Consider the following 12,011-nt stretch of genomic DNA (forward strand, 5'->3'; position numbering starts at 1 on the left):
TGGCCCCCCCGGCCCCCCACCCCACTCTCGTTTTCCCCGGACACGGCTCCCAGCACCACCCAGGCTCCAACTTTTCCTCTGGACTCCCCAAAAGCTGGAGGACCAATAGGCAACGAGCACCACTGACCCTCTGTCCCCTTTCTCCTGGCAGTGCTGAATCCTCCTTGTGACTGCATGAAGGACGAGCAGAACAATAAAACCTCCACGACCGGCATCATCATCGGGATCCACATCGGCGTCACGTGCATCATATTCTGCGTCCTCTTCCTCATGTTTGGGTACCGAGGAAGGTAGGGATTGCTCCCATCGCTGCTCCGGAGGGGCGATGGTCCCTAGTGCCGCGGGGGTATCCCCGCGGGGGCCTCGCACCCCCGATGTGATGATGGGCTGTTTCCCGTGCGCATCCCAGGACGTGCATCCCGCAGCGTGCGATCGCGCAGCCCGGCTCCCCTGACCACCAGGTGCTGTTTGCAGCATGGCTCCTGCCTCCCTCCCGGTGACACACACCCAGCGGGCTTCTCCGAATGCACCCCATCAGCTCCAGTCCCCATCGAGGGCCCTCGTACTTCCCGGGAGCATTGCTAGTTCTGCTCTGGCAAGCCCTGATCCTCCCTGTAAACCAAAAACCCTTTCACGATGAGGGGAAGAGACATGACTTTACAGGAGAGATTTAAGGAGTGTAGGAACGTAGTGCAGGGATAAAGCAGATTCAGGCTTGGGGGCAGGAAGAGGGGGAGACATTGGCTTTGCCCACCCTCAGGCTCCGTCTCTTTGTTTTTCAGGCTGCTGATGTGCAAAAACGTGCAGGAGCAGCTGTCAACCCCGCAGATTCCCAGGAGCCAGCGGAGTGCCACCGGCCTCGTCCTGAACGGAGCCGCTCGCAGGGACAGGGACGACCGGGACTTGAATGGAAAGCAGCTGGATATGAACGAGCTGGAGAGGTTATTCCCAGCGGCCCCGTCCCAGGAACAGCAGGATAAGGGAATACCGGTAAGTCCAGCTCAACATGAGCCGGCAGTGCGCTCATGTGGCCCAGAAGGCCAAGCGCATCCTGGGATGTATCAAGAGAAGCGTGGTCAGCAGGTCAAGGGAGGTGATTCTGCCCCTTTACTCTGCTCTCGTGAGACCCCACCTTGAATACTGTGTCCAGTTTTGGTGTCCCCACCATAAGAGAGACATAGATCTGTTGGAGCATGTTCAGAGGAGGGCGACAAAGATGATCCAGGGACTGGAGCACCTCTGCTACGAGGACAGGTTGTGGGAGCTGGGATTGTTCAGCCTTGAAAAGAGAAGACTTCAGGGGGACCTAATAGCTGCCTTCCAATACCTGAAGGGAACCTACAGGAAGGCTGGGGAGGGACTTTTTACAAGAGTGTCCACTGATAGGACAAGGGGAAATGGGTTTAAGTTGAAGGAGAACAGATTCAGATTAGATCTTAGGAAGAAATTCTTCAGTACAAGGGTGGTAAGACTTTGGAATAAATTTCCCAGAGAAGCTGTGGATGCCCCCTCCCTGGAGGTGTTCAGGGCCAAGTTGGACGGAACCTTGAGTAGCCTGATCTAGTTGAGAGGCGTCCCTGCCCATGACAGGGAGGTTGGATTAGATGATCTCTGAGGTCCCTTCCAGCCTGTGCCATTCCATGATTCTATGACACCTGGGAAACGCAGCCGTGGCTGCATGTCTAGGAGCATCGGTGACCCACCACCATCGTTGCATTGTCCCCTTCTCTCTCTCCAGTCGGCTCACAGCCCACCGGCCCACGACGACACCCAGATATCCACGCTGCCTCTGGATGAGTTCAGCATCATCGAGGAGCAGCCAGACCCCTCCCGGCAAAGCCCGCGCCATGGCAGCCCGGCCGCTCCGGCTCCCGACCGCGATCCCCCCCAATGAAGGATAAAACTGCCAAGACTCGAACCCTCTTGTAGGAGTTCCCAGAAACCAAACCCGCGGCTGGTGATGTCTTTACGACGAGTCGTCAATCTCAGGTCAATTGAAGATTTCTACGGTCTGATTGTTATTTTTTTGTTTTGCTTTATTTTTATATATATATATAAATATATATATATGTGTATACAGCCTTTTGGAAACTCTGTGAAGTTTATCTTTCTGACCCTCTCTGGGGCCTCTCGGTGCGTTTCTTCCGACGGCGGCTTTATCGAGGCTGGTCACGATGGATTTTCCCTGCAGCTGCTAAGTAGAAGACTCCTTGGCAGAGTTTGGCAAACTCCCGTCTCTGAAAGACTGGGGATACAGTGGAGCCTCCTTCTCTTGGCATCCCAGACTTTTTCCTGATCAGCAGCTTTAGGACTACTTTTTGGGTCTCTTTTTTATTTCCAGAAGACTGGATTCGGAGAAATCCTTCTAACTTGACTCCAAAAACCGAGGCCCGGGAAGGCCCGTCTCTCCACAGATTTGATGATTTTGTACACTTTCGCTATTTCTCAGGATACTTTTTTTGCAGACTGACTCGAAATAATAGGAAAAAAAAGAAAAAAAGAAAAGAAAAAAAAAAAAAAAAGAGTGTGTGTGTGTGTCAAAGGATGCCTGCCTGAGGGCTACTGAAAGACTTGGACAGACCACCTGAGTGAACTCAGAACCTACCTCAACCGGAATGAATGTCTTCTGGGAAGCAGAAATACCTGTGTCTTCCTTCACGTTCAAAAAAAACAAGTAGCATAGCACTTGGTCAGTACAAGCTTGGTCCTACCTCAGCAGTCACGCTCTGTACCCGCCACCTTGGTGGTTTTACTGTCGTTGTTCCCGTGTAAAGCACTTCCAAACCTTGAAAGCAATGTTCTACCTCAAGTGTGATAGAAACTCGTGTGTGTGTGTGTGTGTGTCCTCTCCTTGCCCCCGATTCCTGCCTCTCCCACCCAGCCCCGTGCGAAGCGAGATGCTTCACTAGTGTTATGAGCTTTACTTTTAGGCACGTCGTGGGGGTCCGGTGTGATTTTTGTGTGGCAGAGATTCGTATATGGGATTTTTTTACTTTAAAGACTGTCGGGGCCGTCGGAGACGTGTGGCTCGATGCCCCATGGCTCACCGGCACTGCTGCTCTTGCAGGGCTGATTTGGGCACTGGTAGTGGCCACCTCGGTCCATCCTGGGTGTACTGGGGATGGAGCGGGGTGCACGGAGTGCTCAGATGCCAGGGCCCTCTCCTGCCCCATCAACGTGCCGCTCCCCAGGGCTGATTCCCCGCAGGATGATTTATGGCACGTGCCACCACGAGCAGCACAATGCACCCTGGGAGGTGGGAACCTGGTCGTCACCGGCATGTCCTTTCAAAGGCCATCCTGCCACCAGGAGCACCTATGAGGAATCTCTCATACAGCACTTCCCAAACCCCTTGAGATGCTACTGAGCTGCTCCCAGGTCCTCCCGCGTCTTTCCAGCGAGCGGGGGCTCATCCCAGGCGATGCCAAAGGATGAGCTGAGCTGAAAAGGCCTCGTTTCCCTGCGAGGGATGAGGCGAGGAGGGCTCCTGGGCAGCGGTGCAGAGCGAGGCCCCACACCAGAGGATGCTGGAGGCCTTCTCCATGCCCAGAGTGGACAGAGGAGCTCCTGACACCAAAGAGAGGGTTTGCACGTGACCTCCCCTCCAAGGACCACCGCCAGTGTGCTGCTGTGGTTTTGGGGTTGTCCTGGCGTGGTGCAGCCTTGTGAGTTGGTACATGACTGGCATCATCCATGGGGTGAGATGGGGGCACGCACAGGGGACAGGGACGTTGTCCGGCTGGTGCTGGGGGGCAGCAGCCCTTTCTCCGCCGCGTGGGTTGGTTAAAATCGGGTGAATGTGAAGGTTTGAACTCTTTGTGTAGATGGTGGTAAATCGAATGCTGCCGTATTTGCAAAGAAAAGTGAAAGGAATCGGGAAAGGAAAGGAGTTTAAGTTTGAAAACAAAGAAGAATAACTGTATTTTTTTAAATGGTACCAGTGGGAGAGTCCCTTGTGTCAGAAACATCCCTCATCACCTTCTGTTTGACAACGGGATGCTACCGGTAGTTGTGTAAATAATATGATACCCAGGGCGAAAAGGCAAATCTCTCTTCCCCTGCGCTGTGTCCTGGTGCTGGGCTGGCTTAGCCGTGAGCAGGACTCGGTCCTTCCACATCAAATCATCCAGCTTGGACCCACCAGATGTAACGACATTGACCTTGAGAGCAAGGAGCTCCTAGGGCTCGGTGTTTGGAGCCCTCACCCATGAAAATTCCTCCTCCTGTAGACATCTTGCAGGACAGAAAAAAATTGAAGGGTTAAATTTGTGCATTAAACCCCCAAATAGCCTCTCCCCACCCCACCAACGAGGCTAAACGGGCCGTCAGACCGAGTCCTGCTCACGGGATGCTCCCTCCCGCATGATGCTGGACCTGGAGGCAGCCTGGGAAGGGACTGCAGGGGGACAGCGCTGGTGGCACCATGTGAGACCGGTAGCACAGCCCAGCCCATCGCGGGAGCCGGAGGATGCCAGGGCTTGGAAGGGGCAGGAGGGAGGAGGAGATGCCAAACGACTCAAGTTATAACCTCATATCAAAGAAATCCCAATCTCCTCCTGCCGCCTCGCTCCTGCTCCAGCCCAGCTTTTCTTTTTATTGTTTTTTTTTTGTTCGTTTTTTTAAATGTGTGTAACGCCGACGTTCACATTGAATAAGTACTGTTGCCAAAGTGAACACAGAATTTAGACTAGCTTTCAGCTCAGACTTCCTGGAGCTGTGAACATGCTATTAATTTAATATCATATTATTGTGATATTGTAATAGTAACAAGTATTTGTCACTACTTCCTTTTATTAAAGGGAAATGCTGTGCCATTTGACTAGTTGAAACACGATAGTATGTCAAGGATAGAGCTTTTTCTTTTATTTTCTCTAATTATGCAGAAATGTGATGGCTTAAACCAATGCCGATTATGTCTTGGTTTGAGACGGTTGAAAATGGATGTAAATCTTTAAAGACTATTTTTTAGACGTTTAGCTTTTCCTCTTTTTTGGGGTTTCTTTTCCGCTCTTGTCAATCTGTACTGTTGGGACCTGACGTAGACAGTTGCGGCAGGTCAGCCCCCCGAAGGGATGAGCCTGAATTCTGGAGATCCAGCGGGAGGACATGGTCTTCCCTGAATTATCCAAGTGTCCCAAGTCCACAAAACTGGGCAAAATCCCCTCAAAATGGCACATCCTGGCTTTGTGCTGTGGAGTACCTCTAACTGCTGCTTAGCTGGGGATGTGACATATAACCGCTCCTCTTCGATGCCTGAGCCAGGCTGGAGGCAAAGCTGTGCCAACCGAAAACTTGGGAAAACATCACCTGGAGTATGTCTGGCCTGTAATCTGTAAAACAAGAAGCAAAAAAGAACAAAAACAAACAGAAAAGAATTTGTGTTTGGTTTCAGCATGCGGCACAGCTTCAAATCTGTCCTTGGTTCATCCAAACTGCTGCCCTGTGCTTGAGGGATACCCCTGGGTTTTTATTCTGTGCTTGGGGTGCAGTTGTACTTGGTAGACACGTTGTACTTGGGCAGGCATGTTCCACTTGGGTAGACATGTTGTACTTGGGTAGACGTATTTGGGTAATGTGTTGTACTTGGGTAGACGTGTTGTACTTGGGTACACTGTACTTGGGTAGACGTGTTGTACTTGGGTACACTGTAATTGGGTAACCCGTGTTGTACTTGGGTAGACATGTTGTACTTGGGTGGATGTAGGACTGCAGGTCCCCATGTGCTGCCAGTGGTTTGGATGCAGTTTTACCGATGTCAGAAACGCTCGTCCCAGGTCTTCCATGAGCATGTACTCATTTTCATGAAACTAGAGGTTTTTTCAAAGGAATCACTTCCAGGCTTGGGCCAGGCTGTTGGTTGAACAGGAGCATTGCTGCTCTGGGAGAATGTCCCCACGCCGCTGGCAGCGTCCCAGGAGGAACGAGCCCTCCTGAGCCTTGGAGCAAAGCTCTGCTTCATCCACAGTGCAAACCCACCAGTCACCAAACCCACCGCTACCCAGGGCCAGAAACGGGACAGGGTGTGTGACCGTGGGGCTGTGCCCTAGCAAAGGGGTCCAGGTGTCCTTCTAAGTACCCAGACCAAAGAGCTGAACCAGCTCCCAGGGGTCATTACTGGTGCCTTGTCCACGTCCTCACCCACCTGCCAGAGGTCAGCTAACGACAGGCGCTCCCTTCGCCCCGATAATTCATTTATACACCTCAAACATTTAAGCAACAACTTGCCAGATTTCTTACTTCTTTTTTTTTCCCCCTTTTCTTGACGGGAGGAATCAGAGAGTTTTATCCGGAGATAAAACCGCTCGATAACGGGTGGGTGTTGGATCCGGTGCAAGCTGCTGGCAACCGCCCACGTTTGGGGTAGGAATCTCATCCTCTATTATTTTTCCAAGTTAATAATTCCACTAATTCAAGTCGCTGCCTTTTCTGGGCAGATCGAAAAACAAACAAAAAAAAACCCTCTTGCTTTTCTGACTGTGGTCAGATGAAATTATAGCAATGAATAAAGTATCCAAAAGCTGATTTTTTTAAATTATTATTATTTTTTATTTTTTTTTGGTAACCCATAATGGGCACAACCTATTTTTGGAGCTCGCAAGTTTACCAGAGATGGCTGCTACCTCAGGGATAGTATCCACATCGTCTTTAGTTGAACAGGGAATAGTTTTATGCTGTGACAGGGTATTTTCACGCTGTTGGATTCAGGTATTTATTTGTCTACCGTATCTTTCTTCTTCCTTGTTTTGTAAAGATGCTGAAATATTGAAGTGCTGGACTAGTTTGGGAATTTTAAAGCTTCCACCCAAAATTATATCAAGGGACTTGGTAGAGTTTAAGTTGGCAAGAAAAGAGGAGAGGAGCTACAAAGCATTGGTGCTTCTGGATGGTGAAGGGTTTTGCTGCCCGGGGGGGTTGTTTCTCTGGGATAACCATCCCGTGGCATTTCGGGGGGGAATCGGTGCCGTGTCTGAGCTGACTGACAGCGCTTAGGTCTGGGAAGATCAATTAAAAAAAGAGGAAATTAAAAGCTTATGAAAACAAACGGTGGCGGTGCAGGGGGAGCTACGTACGTGCTTCATCTGTGCAAACAGCATTTGGAAATCTATCCCTCCCCGTGCTGCGCCACGGAAGGCAGATTAAAGATCCTGTCTGGCTACTTGATGCCCACTCGTTTATTTTCCTCACCTGCCAAATTAAAAAAAAAAAAAAAGGGAAAGGGAAAGGGAAAGGTGCTCGGGTCGGAGCCGCAGGCAGGGAGGTGGTTACGCGTGAAGCCGTGCGATGCCCAGCGAGGGGGAAAGGCTGATTTCACGGGGCTTTGGATCAGGGTCTTACAAAGCCAAGAGGGATTTTTTACTTTGATCGTATTTCCATCATTTCAACTTGTGATATCTTTACGTTTGTAATAAAGTAATAATAAAGACGATGCTAAACCTTCGCCCCAGTCCTCTTTGGGAATCAACCGTTACGAGTAATATTAAAAACCCAAATTGCAAAGCACTTTTCTACTGTTTATTTTCTACCTTTCTTACTTCGAACTGTCTTGATATTTGAAATCCCACTGATCCTACGATTGTTAGCTCTGTATAAAGGAAAAATAATAATAAAATAAAGCCCAGTTTTTTTTGTAGTTTGCTCTGTTTAGATTTTAGCCCATGGCTACTTGTACAAGAGAAATAAAGCTAGAACGAAAGAGCTCGAGCGGTTGAGCTGAGTGGTGCTTTCTTCGTGCCGTGGCACGTGCCCGACTGCAGCGTGGGGACGGTGCAAGGTGGCTCAGGGCAGTGCCACTTCGTACGATGGGCTGCTGAGTTTGGCTCCTCTCGAAGAGCCGGTTCCCAAATGCCATGTTTAAGGGCTCACGAGTTATATTTTTTGCCAGTTTGCTCATAAACCTCAGGCCAAGGTGTCAGCAGAGACGCGCTGGATTCAGGGGCTGCTGGTGGCTCTTGGGCAGCTGGGGAGGTGGTTGAGATGAAGATCTCCAGGGTCACGGTGTGACACCTCGTGCTTGGAGGTGCAAATTAAATTCCAATTAATCTTGGCTCTTGCTCAGCTATTGCTGCCATCTGCTTTTCCTGCTGCCTTGATGCTAACGGGACATCACTTTACTTGGTGGCTCTTTGCAGAAACTCCAGGTTAAAGCCATGCTCGAACCTTTTCCAGTCCAGCTGCAAACTAGTCTGTGAGGGCCGGAATGGGATGGGCATCCCCGGGAGAAGACAACGCTGAGCTGTGGGCACACTGCCAACCGGGATGGCACAAACCTCGGCGTCATGGACAGAGTGGTTGAACCCAACGTTCCCATCCCACCAGCCAGAGATGAAGCCCAAAGCCTAACAACACGTCAGCATCCATCTGGAACAGGTTGCCCATAGAAGTTGTGGCTGCCCCATCCCTGGAAGTGTTCAAGGCCAGGCTGGACGAGGCTTTGAGCAACCTGGTCTAGTGGAAGGTGTCCCTGCCCGTGGCAGGGGGGCTGGAACAAGATTATCTTGAAGGTCCCTTCCAACCCAAATCATTCTATGGTTCTATGATCCATGGGGCCGAAGGAGAACATGTGTCCTTGCCCCAAAAGTGGGGCTGTGAACCACGGGCCACCCTCTTGCAACTGTCCCTCGTGCTGCGGCGCTGCACGAGAAAAGAGGGTGTCAATGGTGGCTCAGTGCTGGGGCCGTTTCCTTTATTGCACCTGAAGAGATGGCTGGTATGGGGCTAATAGTGATTTTTTGGGGGGGCTCAGCTGATCCCAATGGGGACACAGACACAGCTCTGCAGGGGCTGAAGGAGCCCGGCCAACTCCCACCAGCCAGAAATCCAACACAGTTACGATATCCCATATTTTTGGACTGTTTCAGCCATATTTTTCAGGCACTACCTGTGCGAAGGCAGGGAAGGGAGCTGGAGGTGATTGAAATACGGCCTCCTCCAGGTCTTTCCAGGTTTTTTCTCACTTCAGTTGCTCCATCCCCAGCCAGAATGTCCCTCCCAGGACAAGGGCGGCTTCTGCCACCAACCACTTCGGAAGCAACAGGAGCTGCAGACGAGCCCTTCTTTCACCGGGTGATGAGTTTGCCAGGTCTCTATCCGCATCGTTGGCATCGCTGATGCCAAAGGACGGTCAAAGCAAAGGGCTTCGGGGGACAAAGGAATGAGACCGAGCCCAGCAGCACTTTCTAAAGAGGGTTTCAATAAGCAGGTGAGCGAAGAGTCGCTTCAAACAACTCCCTGAAGCTCTCAAAACTGTGAAATTGCAGCACGGATTGTCTAAATATGTACTTCATAATAAATACAAGCATAAAAACGGATTTTATTTCCCGGTGGCAACCCAAGAGGTGAAAAAAAAGATCAGCGCTAGCTCGCTCGGGGGATTGTTGTGTAAGTTCCGTGGAATACGGTGCTTCAGATCGCAGCTGCGGAGTCGAGGTATTGTATAAAGCTCGTGGCTTTCACTATGAAAAGGACTTTCCCTGCCTTCATGGCAATAAAAAAAAAAAAAAGGTTTGACAATATTAGTCTAAACTGTTAGAAACTAAGGAAATAAAAAACTGCATGCAATATGCTTAAATCGCTTTGATTTTTGGTTGGTGGAAATAGTAGTAGCCTCAAAAAAACCTTACCCTTGTGTTCAAAGCTCATCTTTAATAAAAGAAATCTCCTTCCAACTGCGCACTTTTCAAATTTCTGCTGGAAATATCTCATACCAACTCTTTAGCTCCAGAAATACTAGCAAAAATTGAGCTGGGTATTTGCAGCTCCAAACACCAGGTTCTTGCCTGGAGTATCGCTGGCGAAGACGTCACCGCTAATGTCCTGGTTATAACCCTGCCAACACAGGGAAAATTTATAATATCTCATAAAGCCCTAACTATCCGAAAGGTCGTTTTAGCACTAACACCGCTCGGGCATCGCCGTTTCATTTGCTGACACTTTTACGAAGCCGCCTTTAATTCCAGCACGGCCGCTGTAAAACCTTTATAGCGACGGCCTCTGCCTCGAAAAATAATCTTAAAAAAAAAAAAAATCAAGAGCTGGAACATCTTCATCAGTGGGTGCAGGCGGCCCCGAAAGGCTGTGCTCGCTCTTGGGTTCCCCCGAAAATGGGGCTGGGTACCCCGACTCTCTGCAGATCGGGTCCAGGTGGGGGATTTAATCCTCAAATCTGGGTCTCCAGCCCCATTATTCCCAGCTCCGTTGGATCCCAGCAGCGCTCGCTGCTTCGGCTAAATTAAAAGTCTCCTAATTTCATACGAAACTATCAAACCCTCATCTTGCCCAGAAAGCCGTTTCCTTAGCGCTAAAATAGCTAAATTAGTCTTGCTCGGCGTCGTAAAGGAGCTTGTCTTGTTTATTGAGCGATAAATAGGAAGGTGCAGTAACTAAATTCATCAGTCCCTAAACGCAGCCGCTGGGAACGGCCGTTTCCACCATCCAATCTGCGATCGCATGAATATTTCAGCGTCCTCCTTCCCCTGGGCTCTCGCCTTATCTCCGGAGCCTGGATATTATTTTCTGCTTTTCAGCTTTTTGGCTGTATTGGAGGAAATGTCATTATTTGGACCTGGGTGGATTACAGTTGACTTTCCTAAGCCAATTTATATTGGCAAGCTGCTGTTTTGAAAAACCCCTCTAAATCACTCCGATGAATTTGAATAATATAACGTGGTTTCCAACATGCTCCCTTAATACGTGACACACTATTACAGCCGGCGACGGCTCCTCGGGTCGCGAACTCCGTTTCACCGTTGCCTTCGGCGAGCGCCGCGGGGAGACGAGTGATGCCTCGGCCCCAGTGATGGAAATACCCGTTCCTGCCCCAAAAAGCTCGTTGTGGGGATTGCGGTGTAACGGCGTGCGGCGAGCGCGCCTCTGCTCCCACCGCCCCGCTGCGTTTCATGTTCTCTGCCGACCCAAAGAGTAAAAGGCAGAATTAAATCTTAATTACATGAAACCCTCGTCTAGGGGCTTACCTGGAGCGTTTGAAGATCTGGAGGAAAGGAATGGGATGGGGGGTGGGTGTGTGGATTTGGACCTGGTCCTCTTGGCTGTGCTGAGTACTTGCAAACTCATCACAGCCGTCAGCCCAGCACAAAGGGGTGTCCCTTTGAGGATGGGGCTGAAAGCACCGTGGTGCTGGGGAGGCACCGTCACGGTTCCCCACTGAGGGTCTCCTCCAGCCCACCTCCACCTGCCTGACCCCATCAAGGAGCCCCAAACACTCCCCGAGACAGCCCTCGAGACAGCCCCCGTCCCTCCGCGGGGTGTCGGATACCGATCACGGCACGGTCACCACAGGCAGTAATATGTCTGAGGCCGTTCAATTAATTTCTTTATCTGAAACTTTGTTTGGAAGATGAGGAATTTCCTCCCTCCCTGCACAGACCCTGTTCCCAAGGCAGAGACAGGATCCAGTGCTTGGGGTGAGACCTTAAAAGATGCTGGTGCAGGAATCACCGGGATTAGGACTCTTTCCTGATGTTTCCCTGAATAAAGACATAAGATGCACATCCAGAGCGTGACCCCAAGCTGGGACCCACAGCTTGAAGTGGTCCAGAAACTCCCCCAGGCCAGGAGAAAAGATCAGACCTTCTAATCCCCTCTTGACTTATTTTGATGAGCTCCGCCCTCATCTTGTGCAAATTCTGTTAATTTTCTTCCCATCCCTGTTGCAACGACTCCACGGCGTCTGCCGGCTCCCGAGGAGTGCCCGCACGGTGGGGAGTGTTCTCCTGATCAGAAGAAAAAGGGCTAAGAGGGATGGGGAGTAAAAGCCAGGGCAGAAAGGAACCCTGAGGAGACCTTCTTCAAGGAACCATGTCATGGAGCATCTCCTGAGGTTCCTCTGGAGGAACTGATGATGGGTTTGATGTCCCAATTGTGGTGGCATTGGTGAGGTCCCCACAGGAGGGGTGACTTTGGCTCATCCATGTTCCCTGGTTTTAGTTGCACAAGACTGAACTAGAATATAATATAGACATCTGCAAGAAAGAGGCTCGTTAAGGGATGGACTA

At 50.5% G+C, this 12,011-nt stretch overlaps 1 protein-coding gene across 1 annotated transcript in view; it reads left to right on the forward strand.

Moving 5' to 3' along the window:
* IGDCC3 (immunoglobulin superfamily DCC subclass member 3) overlaps positions 1-1,894 on the forward strand; it is a 107,641-nt gene extending 105,747 nt beyond the window's left edge. The window contains exons 13-15 of the mRNA XM_086620556.1: positions 152-290; positions 783-990; positions 1,739-1,894. Of these exons, the coding sequence (XP_086476682.1) occupies positions 152-290; positions 783-990; positions 1,739-1,894 (503 nt within the window). The remainder of the gene's footprint in view (positions 1-151; positions 291-782; positions 991-1,738) is intronic.
* The last annotated feature ends 10,117 nt before the right edge of the window (positions 1,895-12,011 follow it).

This window comes from Tauraco erythrolophus, chromosome 14 (assembly GCF_009769465.1).
Source record: "Tauraco erythrolophus isolate bTauEry1 chromosome 14, bTauEry1.pri, whole genome shotgun sequence".
NCBI lineage: Eukaryota > Metazoa > Chordata > Aves > Musophagiformes > Musophagidae > Tauraco > Tauraco erythrolophus.